The sequence below is a fragment of the Oryctolagus cuniculus genome, chromosome 4, assembly GCF_051225735.1.
Source record: "Oryctolagus cuniculus isolate XC-2025 breed Fujian yellow rabbit chromosome 4, ASM5122573v1, whole genome shotgun sequence".
Lineage (NCBI taxonomy): Eukaryota > Metazoa > Chordata > Mammalia > Lagomorpha > Leporidae > Oryctolagus > Oryctolagus cuniculus.
The window spans coordinates 154,877,091-154,897,283 of record NC_142870.1 but is presented as its reverse complement, the minus strand read 5'-3'; the positions used below and the strand labels follow the sequence as shown (position 1 = coordinate 154,897,283).

The 20,193-nt window shown below is 37.5% G+C and overlaps 1 protein-coding gene across 1 annotated transcript in view; it reads right to left on the bottom strand.

Moving 5' to 3' along the window:
* Positions 1–20,193, bottom strand: part of KCNH8 (potassium voltage-gated channel subfamily H member 8) — a 449,001-nt gene that overhangs the window by 192,877 nt on the left and 235,931 nt on the right. The window contains exons 4-5 of the mRNA XM_002716200.6: positions 17,531–17,658; positions 8,549–8,789 (exon numbers count right to left, since the gene is read on the bottom strand). Coding sequence (XP_002716246.1) covers positions 8,549–8,789; positions 17,531–17,658 — 369 coding nt within the window. The remainder of the gene's footprint in view (positions 1–8,548; positions 8,790–17,530; positions 17,659–20,193) is intronic.

Below are 20,193 nucleotides of genomic sequence, written 5' to 3'. Positions count from 1 at the left end.
AGTACAGAAATAAATGCATTGTCTGGTCCATACCCTATGGAAACTTATAGTTTACAGTGTATGTGTGCAGAGGCCAATAGATACTGGTGATATGAGGTTGCAAAGTGGAGAAGGAAAACCATTGCAACAGTGCATAATTGAACTTTTAAGCCCAACCTGTGGTAACACAGGTAGAAACGCTGAAGATTTTCTAAAAGAGTTCACAGATGATACTTAAAGAATAAGAAGAATTTGGGTAAAGAGGAACTAAGGGGTTGTCTTGCTAATTTTTATTTCTGGGAGCAGAAATAAAGCATATGCAAGGACGTGAAAGGAATGGCACAACTGAAGAACAGCAGGTACTCCAAGTCACTGGAGCCTTAGGAAGAAGCTACAGATGGTGATAGGCGAAAGAATGGAGAAAATGTGTCCAGACCATGAAGGATCTTCCATGCTATGTTAAGGGTTGCCATGCCCAGTCACGTGGGTGATCACATGCAAGATGTTAATAAGTATTTAAAGAATTGAATGACATATCATGAATTACACTTATGCTCAAATGATCATAATGTGTCTGTCATTTAAAAATATTTAAACAACTACTCAATATATTTAACATATATGTGCTTCTAGTTCTTTATTATTTGTGTATTTATTTACCTTAAAACTTCTCGGATGATGGAGAGAAGTTGTTAATGCAACAGCAAGTGCAAACTCCATAGATGACAATGGAAAATATGTGAATGGGAAACACATGAATTATGCCATTTCTACAAAGAGAGCAGGCACGTTGTTTATACTTTAAGAAAGTATTTTGGAAAAAGTTGGAAGAGCAATGAATGATTTAGCAGAGTTCATATTTGGAAAGGGAAGTAGAAAAAATTCCTCACAATTGCAGCAGATTTCTAAATCAAGAATTCACATTTTTGGTGTTTCTAAATTCAGTAACATTACATTTTTCATGTTTCTGCTCTGTCTCAAACAAGCACCATATTTTATGAACACATGCTCCCTCTATCCTAGTCCATTTATGGTAATAGGTAAGTCACAGGGCATTATCATTCTTATATATATGGTGAGACAGTTTCCTCTCATATTTGTCATTTCTTTAATGTTCAGATTAAGACATTCAGGTGGAAAGATACTTCAAAAATTTCATGAAAATTTATATTATTAAAAACTTATGTATGGACTTCAAAGTTTTTTTTTAAAAAAAGACTCAAAGAAAATAATTTTTAATTCCATGTTTCCCATGAACTCTGAAATACCTGCATGTATTGGGAAATGAAATTTGCATTTGTCTTTTACTTAGGGCATTAGAATAGATGGATAAAACAGAAATAAATAACAATAATACATTATTGATGGCATTATCTCCATGAATTATTCCATTACATAAAGTATCTAATTTAGAGTATTATAAAAAAATCAGAAAGAAACATGGAACCTAGAGTTCTCACAAAATATATTAGCATGGACAAACTGCATTTCAACAAGAGCTATATTAATCAAGTAAATGTTCAAAGTTTATGTGATTTAAAGAAACACTTGCAGTTGTATGTGTTAATATTCTTGCTTTAACACTGCTACCTTATTTTTTATCTTCTAATTTCCCATATTTTTATTCTTTATTTGTTCTCTCCTTTTCTTTTTTTGTTTTTTTTTTTAATTTATTTGCATTAATTTCATAAATACAACTTTAGGAACATATTAATTCTTCCCACTGTACCCGCCCTCCCACCCACACTTCTACCCCCTCTGCCTCTTCTCTCTCCTGTTCCAGTATTGTTTTTTACTAAGATCTGTTTCATTTAACTTTATACACAGAAAATTAGCTCTATTCTAGGCAAAGAGTTCAGCACTTTGTATGAGGGAGAAAAAGAAAAAGAAAGAGAGAAGGGTAAAACAAAACAAACAAAAAACTAAAAACAAAAAAATTTTTTAAATAAACAAGAACAAAAGCTATTCAAAGTCATTGCATTTTGATGGTAATTTTGCTTTTTCTTGGAAACTTTATAATCTTTAAAGAGGAACCTATATCTTTTGCAAGCACTTAGACATAACTATAATTTGTGTGATGTAAGAATATTCTTCAGTTAATACACAAAAACAAACTAATTCTTTGAGAACAAGTTTTACTATTACGTCTCATAATACAATTTTTGAGAACAGAGGATCTACATGGGAATTAGTGCACAGTGACTCTTGTTTATTTAGTAATTAATACTCTTATGTATGATGTTAGTGATCACTCGAGGCTATTGACATGAGCTGCTTAAGCTATGGAAACTTTTTTGATCCAGAGACTCTCCTTCAGTATTTCAAAAAGGCCTTAGGCAAATTGGAAGTTCTCTCCTCCCTTCAGAGGAAAGTACCTCCTTCTTTGGTGACTGCTTCTTTCCATTGGGGTCTTGCTCATAGAAGTCCTTCATGTAGAACATGTTTTTGTCACAGTGTCTTGTCTTTCCATGCCTGAAATGTTCCCGTCGGCTTTTCAGCCAGACCAGGATGATTAAGGGCTGATTCTGAGGTCATAGTGCTACTTCAGGCAATTGTCATTCTATGAGTCTGTTGTATGAACTGCCACCCATATTGGAGCATTCACTCCTTTTTTACTTCTATCTATTATTACCAAACACTTAGTACTATTTATATGATCACTTTAACATTTGGTTCTATCTATATGATCACTTTAACACTTAATCCTTTTCTTTTAGATTCATAGTATTTCATATTTTTAATTTTTGATTGTTTAGAAATCATGGATATATTGATAGCTTACTTTTTCATTTTGCACGTAGTTATTTCAAAATTTTAATACACAAAACTAATTATAAGTTTTTTGGCAATATTCTCTAGGATTCAATCTTTTTACTCTTATTTTGACCATCTCAAAATGTGATACATGAGTATTGCTTTTGATCTACTTACTGCTGTCTTTACCTGGTAATTATTGTTTAGAATTTTGATTTCCACCTATTTTAAAAATATAAAATTCAGTAATACATTTTCAGCCAACAGTTAATTAAATTTATCAACACATTCCACAGTATCTGCTATAACTTGCTCTTTTGTTTGAGTCCACCAAGGCAATATTGTTTTTTATCCAGTAACTAATCTAATTTGTCAAAATATTTTATCAATTTTCATTCGAATTCTTGTTTTATCTTGAATCCACTCCTCCCTTCTGGGCTTGCTTCTCTTCCTACTAAATCTGTAGTATGATTGTTTTGTTTTGTGAGAATGTCCTCATTGTGTCCATTTCCTTATGTCTAGTGAACTTGGAGAAAGAAAGAAATGAGAAGAAAATAAAGAAAAGGAAGGAAAGAAAAAGATAGGTTTAAGAAAGAAAGAAAGGGAAAAGAAGAAACATAGAGTTTTTTTAAAAGATTTTATTTATTTTATTTGAGAGTTAGAATTACAGACAGTCAGTGGGGAGAGAGAGAGAGAGAGAGAGAGGTCTTCCTTCCGTTGGTTCACTCCCCAAATGGCTGCAATGGCCAGAACTGTGCAATCTAAAGCCAGGAGCCAGGAGCTTCTTCCTGGTCTCCCACGTGGGTGCAGGGGCCCAAGGACTGGGACCATTTTCTACTGCTTTTCCAGGCCATAGCAGAGAGCTGGACTGGAACAGGAGCAGCTGGGACTAGAACCAGCGCCCATATGGGATGCGGGTGCCACAGGCGGAGGATTAACCTACTGTGCCATGGCGCCGGCCCCCAAGAAAGAGATTTTTAATAGTAAGGTGGATATTTTTCTTCGTCTTTAAACAATACAATTGCTGAGAAAACTGATTTCATTAGAATTATTATCCTGCAAGTAAATCTGTTTTCTTTCTAAAAGTTTGGAATATCTTCTTTTTAATTCTTTATAATTTGCAGTGTCACTGTAACCTATGTAAGTGTGGACACATTTTTATTTACTTATCTTATTCAGTAGCCAGAGTACTCTTAATTTCAGGAGTCATTTGTTCCTTTCATTGTGGAAAATTCTCAACTATTACCTTTTCTATGTTTCCCCATTAGTATTTCTGTTCTATTATTTTGGAAGTTCTATTAAATAACCCAGGGATTTATGACTATTGTAAATGTGGAGCAAACAGAATGTACAATTTATGTTTCCTTTGGCCTTTAGCTTTCTGAGGAGTTATTAGCGACCATGTGGATCAGACCTATGACTTTATGGCATAGCCTGTTACTCCAAGCCTTTGTGATTATAACAGCAGATATTAAATATGAGCAAATTGTTTCCTAGCTAGACTTATAGTGGAATGACAGGATGGAAAAAGGCCACACTATTTCATTTCAAAAGAATATAACGTAGTCGCCCCAACAGCCCCATGGTACAGGCCACAGATGATGGTGTCACAGATGATGCAGTGGTGATTATTTTTACAATGAAATAGCTACTAGCAATCAATATCCAAATAACAGTGACTTCCATGATAGGAGCTTTGAATATCACCAAACCAGGAGTCTGGAGGTACTCTATGCAACGCCATCTTCTTTGCCATGGCTCTCCTAACTATTGCAAGATGGCCTCACGCTTCACAAACATCACACTCAGTCACCTCCAGAAAGGAAAGAATGGGGCTGCAGAGATTTTTTTTTTTTTCTCATTGAATGTCTCCTTTTTGATTTCAGCAAAAAGCATGATTTCCAAGGGACCTTTTACCTCTTCTGACCCACCAACATGGCCTCTTCATATTCTGTTGGATAGAATTTGCCACGTACTTAGTACTATATCGGAAATGGATGAAGGGCAATGGAATTAGCAGTGGCTTAGACAACTCATGTGTTATTATATGGGTCTGGGCATACTGATGCCTACACAAAATTGGATTCTTTTTTTTCTTTTAGTACAGAAATGAGGGTTGTGAGGGTAAGACATGGATATTCACAACCAAGACTATATTCCGACTCTTAAATTCTGTGTTAATGCAAAAGAGAGAGGGTAGTTGGTTCTTCTTTCTCATTGGCTGCCTCATTGCTACAAATAGTGGGGAGCAGGTTCAGTGGAATCTTGCAGAAAATGGAACCTAGTGACCATAAACTATTAAACAAGAATCCTGATGCAACAACCAGGAGGCTTCACTTGCCATTAGTCAGTTGTGGGGTCTGGCCCATATCACTGGGCTGTTTTCCTACTTATGAAATAAGAAAACAGTGCATTAGATAAGAGGCCATTAAGGAACTTCTCATTTTAAGTTTCCATAAGGCTTTTAATCAGTAGCTAAGTTTTCATGATCATTTCCAACCTATGGGCGGCTTTATAGCCAAACTTTGCAACTCATAGCCAAGCATTATATCCTATGAAGCCCAAAGAATCACTGTGGCTTACAAAAAATTCAAGAGTGACAGAATACTCGAAAGAGTCTCAAGCTCACCATTCAAGTCTAAGTTTCTATTAGCATCTTTACATTTAGACACTTTCTTTATAGTGATTTTATTTGGAAAGAACATTTTTAAGTTAGTCTTCCCAAAAGAGAATTATGAAAGGCCGGGGTGGGGGGCACAAGTTCTGAGGTAAAAATAAATTTGCAAGGTGCTAGATAATCCCATTTAAAGAGATTTCTTTATCACTTAACTTCTTAGAGGATTTACAATGCTCAAGTGATTGTTGGTCTCTGAAAGGCATATGTCCTCTCCCAACTTTAATTTTGACTATGAACCCTTTTTCCATGAAACATTTAATTCTTCTCCATTAAGAATAAATAATCACACTAGCTTATATTTGCATATTGTTGGTAAAAATAACAAATTGCTTTTTAAAATACCATGTTCTAGCTGTATAAAAACTCTCCTTTTCCAATTGCTTTTTAACGATTCTTATCCAGTTGATTATACAAGGTCAATTTAATAACAATATTCTACATAAAGAAATAGCATGTCCAATATGCAAATAGATTTTACATCTACTAATTTAACAAATATTAATTGGCACAATCACTATCTTTGCACTGTAAAGATACAATATTGCAGGCAATGTACTTTTTTATTCCTGATATTTGAACTTATTAATGATAATTTTTAGGCCACTGCTCTGAAATATTTCACAGAATAAAAATTCAGGAAAATGTACATCAAAATATTCCTTTAAACTGTTTTTTAAAACTCGTTAAAATAAAACATAGATGAACTTAAGTTCATTTAAAGGGAGAAAGAACAGAAAGATGACAGTACGTAAATGCAGGGACGTTGTTACAGCTTATAGAAATAAATCAGTCAATAATTGATTCCAGACAAGTCACACTAAAACTACCAAAGACCAAAATCAGAAATTCTTAAGCAATCTTTATAGAAAACAGCAATAGGATTCCATTCCTTTGGTATGTCATGAGTAATGGATACGTTTTGCCTATTGGGTGAATCAATCTTGCTGCCTAAAGCAGGAGAAATGACAACAAGAAAAACACAAATGTTAGGGGCAATGTTCATGAAAGAAAGCAATCTCCATTGGTTTAGTAGAGGAAAACATCATTAGTAGAAACAAAAAACCAAAAATATAACATATCTCTGCTGTATCTACGGGTTTTCATGGGGTAAAAAAGTTGTCATCTGCTAATGAACATTGAGTACCAGAATTGGCTTCTAGCCCATGGCATTTCAAGTATATAAGCATCAGGAAGAATGGAAAAGAAAGTTCATGATACAACCTTCTTCCAATAACAGTTGTAAATAAAACAGATGAAGAAATAGTTGTTAAGCAGATATTTGCAACCATTATTTCATGAAGCCCTATGAAATTGTTATCACACAGGAAAAAAAAAAAAAAACCCTGAGACTGAGACATGTTGAATGATTACTGAAGTTCTGGAGAACTTTGCACAGCTCATGAAAATATTTTAGGATGCTAACAGACATGGCATCAGGGATGAGTTGGAAGGGACAGAAGAGTTTGGCAAAGTAACACAATAAAAACCACAATGAATTGGCATATAGACACACCCAATTTGTCTACGATTTGCATTTTAAGTTCTTGTTCACACTGGAAAGTTTTTATTTGCTATTTAACAGCCCCCCAAGGTTATGCTTTGCTGATAAAGAACATGTGATAAATTTCTTTGGGTATGCAGCCTATTGAGCCACCTAACTAGACAACATTGCCATCTAGTGGCCTAGGCATATTACAGTCACAAGTTTTGGGGTAGGAGCAAGGGTACTGAGGAGGTTCTGGGGGGTCTGCCCAGCAAATGGAATGTTAACAATGATGTCAAAGCAACACTAGCAGCAGACGAATGCATACAGAGCAAACATGTGCTGACAGCTGGCTCGAGAACTCACTCATGCCCCAAAGTTTTAACAGAAAAAAAAACCTACTACCACCATTGAAACAGGGTTCAATCAGTCTCATTATTTATGTACTTTCCTTTGAACTATTTTTTAAAAACTTTTTTACTTATTTCTTTGAAAGTCAGAGTTACAGGGAGAGAGGAAGAGACAGGGATAGAGAGAGGAGAGAGATCTTCCATTCACCGGTTCACTCCCCAAATGGCCACATTGACCAGGGCTGGGTCAGGCTGCAGCCAGGTACCAGAAGCTTCATCTGGGTTTCCCACATAGATGCAGGGGCCCAAACACTTGGGCCATACCCCGTTGCCTTTCCAGGTGCATTAGCAGGGAGCTGAATCAGAAGTGGAGCAGCCAGGACTCTAATGGGTGCCCATATGGGATGCCAGCACTGCAGGCAGTGGCTTTATCCACTGTGCCACTGTGTCAGTCCACTTTCAAACTTTTGAAATCAATTCCTCATTCCTTTGTTCACCCACTTGCTTGAAAATATTTTCCAAAAGTTCTATCATCTTTACAACAAACAAGTTGCTCTATATCGCCGTGATCAGGTAAGAAGGAAGCAACAGTTATTAATGATGGCCAAGACGTGACAAGAGGTGAATCTAAGCTTAGAGTTCACGCTAGATCAGCAGACAATAGCCAGGCTTTGGTCCATGCAGGACAGAGGTTTAAGGGATAGGGAAGTAGGACAAAGCTTATAAGACTGGAACACTTGTACACCAACAAAGTTTGCAGTAATCTGAAGATAAACTCTTGTAGCAAACATCCCTTGAAGCTTGTTATTTAATTGAAGTCATTTACTCACTGCTTCCCCTGATTGACTGGAACCTTTGCTTATACAACCAGGACATTTACTGAAACCACCATCAACATGTTGCTATGCTAGGTCATGGAAGGGCAGGAAGAAAACCCTGTACCGGCTTGGGCACTGTCAGGACACCACTGGGGGAGTCTTGCCAAGCCCCATCTCTGACTCTACATAATTAAGATCTTGAAGGATCTGAGAGTACAAAGTAAACAGTTATTAGGTATTTTTAGTTCATTCTTTCCTGCCAAATACAAATAGAAACACAGAAATCTGATTAGACCTGTTTGAATGCAGAAACAGTGGACATGAAAGATGCAATTTCTAGAAATCCAAGTATGAAATTCTCCAAACTTTGAATCTCTGGCTGAAACATACTTATGGACATAATTCTTAGTTCAAATTCATGTTGGAAAATCTGGAACTCTTACTTCCCCTACACCAACCTCCAGGGAAAAGGACTATTGGTTCTTACCTATAATGAACAGAATCTCCACTGCAATGTCACTGACAGTCGTGCTCCGGGTGGTGGACAGGTCATCATTGCCAATAAAGCAAACGTTGTAAGGTACAGTCACAGCAACATAGAACGTTGCCAACAGAATAAGCCAGTCCCAGCCAGCTTTAAAAGTGCTAAAATGCAGAAGTATGAATTTGGACTTCTTTGCATCAGAAACTTTGTACTCCGGAAATGCTGGTTTATCTACAAATACATTCTGTGGATAAAAACATAGAGGAGAGAAGGGAGAAACCTAGAATTAGAAACAAGAATTACACAACATTGGACACACTTCCATGAGGAGGATCACTTGTGCATACGATGTCAATGTATCTTACAAGTGACTTTTAGAAGTTGAGATATACATAGCCATGAACTTGATAAAAATACTTCTATAAATGACAAACCATGTGTATGACAATGATTCCATAAGACTAGGATAGAACTGAAAAATTCCTACTACCTAATGACATTGTAGCCATCATAGCATAATAGTGCAATGTATCACTGGCATGCTTGTACTGATGAAGTAAACAAATCAATTGCATTGCCAGTCTTATAAAATATAGGACCTACATATGTACATTATACATTCCTAGAGATAGTAGGAGACTCTTACTGATTTGTACATTAACTGTACTATACATTTTGTCATTACATTATAGTCCTACTATTGGTGGGAATGTAAACTAGTACAAGCATTATGGAAGATGGTTTGGAGATTCCTCAGAAATCTGAAAATAGATCTACCAGATGGCCTTGCCATCCCACTTCTGGGAATATACCCAAAGGAAATGGTATCAGCTTATGAACAGTTATCTGTATCACCATGTTTATAGCAGCTCAATAGTTAAGATACAAAATCAACCCAGATGTCCTCAACTGATGACTGGATAAAGAAAATGTGATACACACACATACACACACACACACACACAATGGAATTCTATTGAGCCATAAAAATGAATGAAATGTATTGTGCAAAAAAGGTTGCATATGGAGACCATTATGCTTACTGAAATAAGCCAGTCCCAAAAAAGACAAATATCGTTTGTTTACTCTGATTTGTGGTAACTAATATATAGAGTACAAAAAAAAAAAAAACTTAATGTATATGAGCAAAATTGACATCTCTGATTTGATTAATAACCTTTGTCTATAGTTCTGCATAACAGTAGGCTCTCTACTATTGACTTATAGAACTCTTTATTTAGAAGAGCATTATCCTGTAGTTACAAAGTAAATTGAAAGTAAGCTATTAGCCGGCGCTGCGGCTCAATAGGCTAATCCTCCGCCTGCGGCGCCAGCACACTGGGTTCTAGTCCCGGTCGGGGCACCGAATTCTGTCCCTCTTCCAGGCCAGCTCTCTGCTGTGGCCCTGGAGTGCAGTGGAGGATGGCCCAAGTCCTTGGGCCCTGCACCCCACATGGGGGAACAGGATAAGCACCTGGCTCCTGCCTTCAGATCAGCGCAGTGCGCCAGCCGCAGCACACCAGTCGTAGCGGCCATTGGAGGGTGAACCAAAGGCAAAAAGAAGACGTTTCTCTCTGTCTCTCTCTCTCTCACTGTCCACTCTGCCTGTCAAAAAAAAAGTATGCTATTACAAAAAATTAAAAGAAACAAAGGAAAGAAAAAAAGGAGGAGGAAGGGAGAGAAACAGGAAACTATATATTCTTACATATATATATTTATGATTCTTAGACTTGTATCTATGAAACACATGAAATTTGTTCTCTTTCTATTAATAAGTAAAATGTAAAAAATGGCATATTATGACAGATTAAAAATTGCAATAAAATGGTATGCTTATTGTGGTAGCAACAACTTCATTCAAGAGTATTAAAGAAAGTTATGTAAAAATGGAAGTAAAATATGCTAATTTTGATGCAATCTTTTTAAATCCATGTAGTATTTTCTGCAAATTATGCATTTTCCATGACATTCTTAAAGCCTCTTCACACCTTTCATGTTTCCACATCTCATGATTGCATCAAGAGTCCATGTTCAGTAATTGATCTATACTATCTAGGTTTGTATAAATGCATTCTAAAGGGTGCTATAACAACACATTTCTGAGAGTATATCCCTGGTGTGAAATGAGGCATGATTGTATTAAAACTAAGCATAAATCATTTTTATGACGAAGAATTCACAGTATTTGGTCACATTAAATGAATAATCTAATTTTTTTTCATAAAAACACAAAAAGATCATTACCCTAAGACCATTATATAAAATCTACCTAAATATATCTACACTTTCAAGTATAATTCTACTCACATTGTAAACACAAAAATATATTTACATGGGGGCTGGCACCGTGGCTCACTTGCTTAATCCTCCGCCTGAGGCACAGGCAACACATGTGGGCACCGGTTCTAGTCCCGGATGCTCCTTGTCGCTCCCCCTCTTCATGGAGGAACGACACTGAACCCTGCCTAGGCTTCATATCCGAGTCACGGCACCATTATGTCGCTCCCCGTCTTCGTGGAGGAACGACACAGGACCCTGCGCTGCTCTTTTGTCTGCTCGGCCCTCCCCGGGTTTGCTGCTGGTTCTTCCCGGGTTGGCTACCGTCCCTTCCACCTCTGTGGAAGGGCGGTTCCCCCTGGCCACTTTCCCCACTTCCGCAGGGGAGCGGCACACTGCCGGCTGGCTCTCTCGGGGGCTGCACAGGTGTTCCCTCAGATGTTCCCCTTAGATGTTCCTGGTGCATGTTGTCTCTCTCCTCCTTTATAGTCCTCTTCCACCAATCCCAACTCTGCTACCCACACGCCGAGTACGCTGCTCTCCTCCAATCAGGAGCAGGTCCTACAGTTTATTGGTTGAACTGGAGGCAGCTGTGTAGAAGCTGTTTCTCCCTTCTCAGCGCCATATTGTGGGAGAGCAGATGCATAGAATAAGTCTTAATTCCAGTAACTTAGTCTAGTCCGGGTTGCTCCCCACACTCCTCTTCCAGTCCAGCTCTCTGCTGTGGCCCAGGAAGGCAGTGGAGGATGGCCCAAGTGCTTGGGCGCCTCCACCTGCACCAGAGACCAGGAGGAAGCTCCTGGCTTCTGGCTTTGGATTGGCGCAGCGCCGGCCGTAGCAACCATTTTGGGGGTGAACCAACGGAAGGAAGACCTTTCTCTCTGTCTTTCTCTCTCACTGTCTGTGACTCTACCTGTCATGTGTATGTGTATATATATATATATACACACATACATATATATATTTACATGCCTATTGCTATGGGGATGTTCTGTATATTGATGGCTTTCAGACAACAATCATTGTCCAAAGAACATATTTGACCTGAGATTATGCTGCTGCCAGCAAAAGTGGCAAATGTTTTCTAGAAAGAATAGAGATTACCAATACAATATTATAAACAGCTCTTTCATGTCTTTGAAAATATAATCACATTGTACACGCATCGGTGAAGTTTCAAGTTAGAACCCCAAACTTCATTACCTTGATTGACATAGATGCATTCTGACCTTGGGAGAACTTGTTAAGATGGTAAATTGAGGAATAGTTACTTAAAGGTTATTGCTTAAACCATGGAAGGAGACAGGCAATGTTCACTGTGGAGCTGATTAAATGGAGAAGAATAGCTGGAGTTTCTGATAACTGCAAACGCATTTCACTTCAAAAGTACTCTACATTGATGAAAAATTCCTCTATTGCTACAAGACAAAGGAGGTCCAACAATAGCATGTGTGGAAATTTGACAAGCCTGTGACCAGATACTTGAAGACCTTGCTTTGACCTCAATTAATGAGAACTACAAGATAGGTAATGGAAACTCAAATTGGAAAGTTAAGTTGAATTAACAGAACAGTTAAAAGTTCTGGAATACATGTTATTTGTGGGTCACAGTGCTATTTACTTGCCTCACTCATTGAGGGGACAGCACATTTATGTGGTATGTTCTGAGAGCCCTCAGATTTCAAGAAAGATTAGAAGAGATCAAGAATACTCAGTTCTGTTCTGTAATATTAATGCACTCCTGTATGGCATCTCCTGTATGGCATCTCTCTTTGATAGGCATTCCCAACACATTTCCCCTTCCTCTTAACATTTTCACTCAGTAACACACAACCACCTCCCAATGCCAGTACTTCATGGTGCAGCAGTGTATTGTTACTCTCAGACTGTCCTTTGATACTCTTTTTCCACTGCATCTTTCTTCTATCCAGTTCCCTGATGTTTGACATACACTCTTTGCCTCGGTACTGGCTTAGACTTTGGCATAAAACTGAGACATGACAAAGTATTCCTGTTGGACTTTTCATCAAAACTCAGGCACCATGGTGCTTGGGAAGGGAGAGTCAGTGTCTACTGGTATCAATATCCTCAAAGCTGATAAGCACATCTAGTCATAATAGCACATGATGGATTCTGATATAACTTTCCCCTAAATATTTACTACTATAAGAAGTTATTAGAAACCATATGGAGTAGCTCATTTTCTATACAAGTGTTTTTTTGCTATTCTACTACAGAAATTGAAATTCTACATTGTTTGATGGAGAAAATAGTTCTAGAAGTAGGAATGAAGATCGGCAAAACTCAAAAAGAAAGGTGTTACCTTTGGGCTATACAACACATTCATCATCCTCACAAATCACTTGGTTTCAATTTTACAGACTATTAAAACATATTATTTTAAAATATTTAAAATGAAGATCCTGGCTCCTGGTTTTAGACTGACCCAACTCTGGCCATATCAGCCATCTGGGGGAGTGACCCAGCAGATGGAAGATCTGTGTGTGTCTGTGTGTGTGTGTGTGTATCTCCCTCTCTGTAATTTTGACTTTTAAATAAATAAATATAAAATAAATCTTTAAAATATCATTAGGCCGGTGCCGTGGCTCACTAGGCTAATCTTCCGCCTTGTGGCGCCAGCACACAGGGTTCTAGTCCCGGTAGGGGCGCCGGATTCTGTCCTGGTTGCCCCTCTTCCAGGCCAGCTCTCTGCTGTGGCCAGGGAGTGCAGTGGAGGATGGCCCAAGTCCTTGGGCCCTGCACCCCATGGGAGACCAGGATAAGCACCTGGCTCCTGCCATCGGATCAGCGTGGTGCGCCGGCCGCAGTGCGCCAGCCACGGCGGCCATTGGAGGGTGAACCACCGGCAAAGGAAGACCTTTCTCTCTCTCTCTCTCTCTCTCTCACTGTCCACTCTGCCTGTCAAAAAATTAAAAAAAAAATAAATAAATATCTTTAAAAGATACAGATAATTCAATATATTTCAGGTTTGACTTAAATTTTGAAATGCTGCTAACTCAAATCTTGTATGTCTTTATCCAAGTCCAGAGCAAAAAAAATATGAAAGTACTTCAAAACGTCCATGGAAAACATAATTGAACGATAAGTTTATTATGCTGCAAAAACACCTTGACATCTATGATCACTTTTTCTTAATTTACATTTTCTACGAATCTTTGAAGCTGTCTTGCAGACATGATTTCAATTTTTTTTGCATCAAATTAAATTCATCTTTTAATTCCATTTTCAGTGAAACTTCTGATGTATTCTTGTAGGTGCTCTTCACTCACCACATTTGTGGAGCTGTATTAAGACCCTTTTGAGTGGAAAATAATTTTTTTTAACTTTTATTTAATGAATATAAATTTCCAAAGTACGATTTATGGATTACAATGGCTTCCCCCCCATACCGTCCCTCCCACCCACAACCCTCCCCTTTCTCACTCCCTCTCCCCTTCCATTCACATCAAGATTCAGGGAAATAATTTCTTATGATGTGAAAACAAATGAAAATGTACACAACTGAAAAAGTGTGCTATTATTAGGAAGTGTGTGTGTGTGGGGGGGAATGACATGCTATTTATAACCCCCAAATGTATGGAGTTTGCCTAAAGAACCCTACCACCAACCAAAGTAGATTTTAAGTATATATTATTTATTAATTTTGAAATATATTTACTTATTATCTATCATGTCTTAGCTGTTTAATCTCTAGTGTTTCATTTATTGAAACCTGATAGTTAACTCCAATGCCTAAATAAAGTTATCTTTTCTGAACCACTTGTGCAATATTGTTTGAAACTATCATCTGAATGAGGACCCAGGAGGTATTAACATTATTTCTTCAGTTGCTACACTGGGTAATGCCCGGGCTGACCACTATCACAGTATTGGTCTATAATATGAGAGCATTTGTAGCTCTTTCTTTCCAAGTCCCCAAGACTCTCATGCGATCTTTACAGCACTTCATCCCATTCTCATCTAATAGATAACAGATCAAGGGATGCAGGAATTGAATACCTTCTCCAAGATGTATGAGGCAAAGTTACAACCAAGACGAGAGGTGTTCCCTCCAGATCCTCAAACCTTCCTCATGGGCTGATACATTCATTTGTCTGTTTCAAGCACATATTCCTATTTCAGAGAACTGTATCAGACAAGTATCAAGGTGGGGGCAAAAACACAGCAACTTTGAATCAGACAATTTAGGACTGGGTACCCTAGCTGCTGCTGCTAATTTTAGTACTGCTGATAATATTTTTCCCATTAATAAAATGAGACCAATAAAAATTATACCAAGTACTGGGTTGCTGTGGAAACCAAACAATGTAATGTAAGTAAAAGGAATCTGTTATAAGGAAAGGGCTTTAAAATATTAAAAATTATTTTTTCTGCACAAATATGACAGAATACTCAAAGATTGATAACTGAGTCAATAAACTATTCTGATTATTTGCTTTTCGTTCCTTCTCTCTTGTTGTCTTTTAGCCATTCTACTCTGTTCTCCTTGAAAAGAAAAAGTGAACAGAGCCAGTACCCATTCTACATTTTACTTCAGAAGCAAGAAATTACCTGTAATATCAGAATCACTGCATTGATTAGAATCCATAATTACAATGTATTGTTTTAATGTTCCACTCCGATATTTATCCACTTTAAACAAACAACAATTAAGCCAATTACTTAAGCAGTGGGAGTTACGATTCTTTTAAAATCATATTTTTTAAAAAAATATTTATTTATATATTTGAAAGGCATAGTTACAAAGAGAAAAGGAGAGACAGAAAGATCTTCCACCCACTGGTTCACCCGCCAAATGGCTGCAATGGCAAGCATTGTATCAGCCAAATGCCAGGAGCCACAAGTTCTTCCAGGTCTCCCATGTAGGTGCAGGGGCCAAGGGACTTGGGCCATCTTCTATGCTTTCCCAGGAGAATTAGCAGGGAAGTGGAGCAGCCAGGACTCAAATGCTGGCACTGCAGGTAGAGGCTTAACCCACTGCACCACAGTGCTGGCCCCTAAAATCAGAATTTTGAGGACTGCTTTGTACTTTGTTAATCTAAGGAGAGAAATAGCATACTCAGCAAATGCATCTGAAAGCTTAATACTTGCTATGTTTATAGGATTCTCAGCTAAACACTAAAAGATGGCGTCAGCTTTCAGCACCACAGACTCCCTAGATAATGTTTGTTTAGGTGTTTTGCTGGTTTGCGTGAAGAAACTCCAGCCCAGATGTGGGCACTTCTGGTTCTTCCTAGAATGTGTTTACCTTCACAAAGGCTGACTTGGTAACTGAAGGAGAAGTAAGTAGGAGTAAGTGGAAAGACCTGCTTGTCGAGAGCTGTGAACCATTTCACCCCTCTCCCCAGACTCTCAGCAAAGCTATGTGACACTAAGGCATAGGTATAGCCCTTGAAAATCTTTATGTTAAGGAAGGATGTTAAAAAGCAGTGTGTGGCTTTCCACAGCGGTGCATAGGAGACCAGCATGGACGTGGCTGAGGGTCCCCGGAGTACAGAGGACTAAAAGCACCTTATTTCAGCTTCCAGAAAGGAACTGCATGGTTTGCAATACATTCATGTCAAATCTCCACACCACAGGCTTATATAACCTTATTTACTAAATCAGAAAGATGGGTACTTTGCATCTGTGATACATGAGCTATTTTTATCAAAATATTTGTGTGTCAGGTTAGGTGGCCCTTGAGCTTACAATGTGAAAAATCAAATGCAAAAGAATCCCCACTGTGTCCTTAAATCCCAGAGCTTCTGGATTTTTAATTAATTCCAAAGTAGCTCTGGCTGTTCAATGCAACTCTTTCTAATGTAATTGGCAAGTTAGACTCCAAGTCTTCAATCTGCCACCCATAGTCACACAATCCCCAGAGATATGTTGATAATTCCACAACAGAAATTAATGTAATTAGTATCATTTGACAGACTATCTTTGAACATCTACAACTAGACAGAAATTATTAGGGGTTTCTCTATGAAAGTGAAGTTTCTGAATGCTAAAAACTCATTAAATGTTGAATCTTGAAAGATGTGTGTCATACAAAACTCTGCAAAGAAACACAGTTTATGACCATAGTTACTCTCTGTGGCTTTTGAACAGATAAGCAACAGTCTTCAGAAAGCAGACTTATGGTCACTCACTAAAAGTGCAACATTTTATAAAACTTGATAATATATGGCTAATGCTTCTAATGTGTGTATTTTTCAGCTGTGATTTGTATAAAATGTAGAGTTCTGTGTGGAATAATTACACTGACTTGTTCATGCCCTTCCCCTCCCCTCAGAATAAAAGCATTAAGAGAAACCTAAGTGCAAAACAGATGGAACTAAAATTAAATTAGAGAAATTTCATCCAACAAACTATGAATGTGAAACATGACTTGCTGCATCATCTTGTTTTATAAAATGTAACCACTGTGTCCCTATTTGCAGGTCCCAGGTACCATTCTTATACTGCACTGCAATAATATTCTAATCTCTATGCTGTGATAATGTTATGATTAAGCACTTTTATTACAGAAAATGCCTCATGACTGCTGACCTTTTCCAGTTTGTTCTTTAGAGGAAAGCACAAACCAAAGTGGAAAAAAATCCAAGAGAACCAATAAATGAGTAATTGGAGCCTTTCTTTAGCAAATCAAACATTGCCACCGGGGAGACTGTAGCATTCGTAGTGTAAACACACACCACCTACATTATTTATTTTCAATTTGTTCTTTTCTCTTCTTTGCAGGTGTCCAGAGATGTGATAAAGGACAGCTCGACTCCGTCTCCGGGCTGAGTCAAAGTGGGTCCCTGCTCTTGATCTTCCTTTGGCTTTGTCTGTTGGAAAATAAGACTCATTAGACATCAATGAATGCATCATTTCATTACAAGAATGTCTAGTTTTGACAGTTCCTTTTCAAAAGTACACAGGCAAATGTGTTTTTCAATATATGAAATTATCTGCTGGCTCCTAAAGGCATTAAATTTAATTTCATATTCTTATTTTTTATAAATTCATTTTATTTTTTATTTATTTAAAAGGTAGAGAAAAACAAGGCAGAGGGAGAGAGAGAGAGAGAGAGAGAGAGAGAGAGAGAGAGAGAATCTTTCATTTGCTGACTCACTCTTCATGTTCTGGCAACATCAGGGATCAGGGGCTGGGCCAGGCCAAAGCTAGGAGTCCAGGGACTCAATCAAGTTCTCCCACATGGATGGCAGAAGCCACTGCCCTTGAGTCACCACTTGCAGTTTCCCAAGGTGTGCATAAGCAGGAAGCCATAATCAAATTAGAGCCAGGACTAGAAACCAGACCTACAACTTGGGACGTCCAGGGCCCATGCAATGTCCTAGCTGCTATACCAAACACCTACCCCTACTTGCATTATTTTTCTTCCAATTAAAGTAAGACATGCATGAGAATAGAGGAAATTTCAAGTATTTCAGAAAATCACAAAGGGATATTATTTCCTTATTTCTACTAGTCCAAATTTGTAGCCTTAATCCTATTCTTGACATTTTTGAAAAACTCCTTTCCAGGAATGTTCAGCTACATATCCAGTATGCACATTTATTTTTTTATTTTTTATTTTTAACTTTTATTTAATAAATATAAATTTCCCAAGTACAATTTTTGGATTACAGTGGCTTTCCCCCCCATAACCTCCCTCCCACCCACAACCCTCCCCTCTCCTGCTCCCTCTCCCATCTCATTCACATCAAGATTCATTTTCAATTATCTTTATATACAGAAGATCAATTTAGTATATACTAAGTAAAGATTTCAACAGTTTGCACCCACTCAGAAACACAAAGTGTAAAGTACTGTTTGAGTACTAGTTATACCATTAATTCACATAGTACAACACATGAAGAACAGAGATCCTACATGGGGAGTACATGCACAGTGACTCCTGTTGTTAATTTAACAATTGACACTCTTGTTTATGGCATCAGTAATAACCCGAGGCTCTTGTCATGAGCTACCAAGGCTATGGAAGCCTTTTGAGTTCGCCAAGTCCGATCTTATTTAGACAAGGTCATAGTCAAAGTGGAAGTTCTCTCCTCTCTTCAGAGAAAGGTACCTCCTTCTTTGATGGCCTCTACTTGCCGCTGGGATCTCACTCACACAGATCTTTCATTTAGGTCATTTTGTTTTGTTTTGTTTTGCCACAGTGTCTTGGCTTTCCATGCCTGTGAATCTCTCATGGGCTTTTTAGCCAGATCCGAATGCCTTAAGGGCTGATTCTGAGGTCTGAGTGCTGTTTAGGACAACTGCCATTCTATGAGTCTGCTGTGTATCCCGCTTCCCATGTTGGATCATTCTCTCCCTTTTTAATTCTATCAGTTAGTATTAACAGACACTAGTCTTGTTTATGTAATCCCTTTGACTCTTAATTCTATCATTATGATCAATTATAAACTGAAATTGATCACTTGGACTAGTGAGATGGCATTGGTACATGCCACCATGATGGGATTGAATTGGAATCCCCTGGCACTTTTCTAACTCTACCATTTGGGGCAAGTCCAATTGAGCATGTGCTGAACTGTACATTTCCTCCCTCTCTTATTTCCACTCTTATATTTAACAGGGATCACTTTTCAGGTAAATTTAAACACTTAAGAATAATCGTGTGTAAATTAAAGAGTTCAACCAATAGTATTAAGTAAAACAAACATTTCTAATTATTTTTCTTTGAGTAAATGAGGTTAATGATAAAAGCTACTTACATATTACATTGCATATAATAATTAGAACTTGTAAATCATTCAAAATGAGCACATTATGGTTTTCTCCCATTCAGTTGAGTGGTCAATAGTATACCATGTTAAGTCAGCCTTGTTGGTTTTATTATTCTCCTATCACGGACATTTAATTTTTATCTAGGATTTCAAAAAAACAGTTTTCGCGGACAATCCCATAATGAAAGTTCTTGAGTGTATAGGACTTTGTGTTTGTATGCCAAGACACTTAGTAAATAAATTAATAGCATTAGGTTAGTTCATTTTAAATTTTGGTGTACACATTCCAAATTTCGTTCCAGCAATTTATATTCCCAGTAAGTGAATTAATGACCCTGCTTTTGAAATTTCACATGAGTGTTATCTAATATTCTGATAGTTTAAAGCTATCATATTACTTTAATTTACATTCTAAAATTTTTGAATGTAGGTGACCATGTCTTTAAATATTGATTATTTATTTGCATTTATCTTTCTGAAGTTAATTCATAATATTTTGCAAATTTTAAAATTAAATCAGTGCTTTTCAATCTATTTGTAATAGCTCTTTGGATACTACTTGGCATTTTCTTGTCATATATGCTGCCAAAAATGTTTCCATTTTTTAACTTGACTCTGGACTTTAACTAT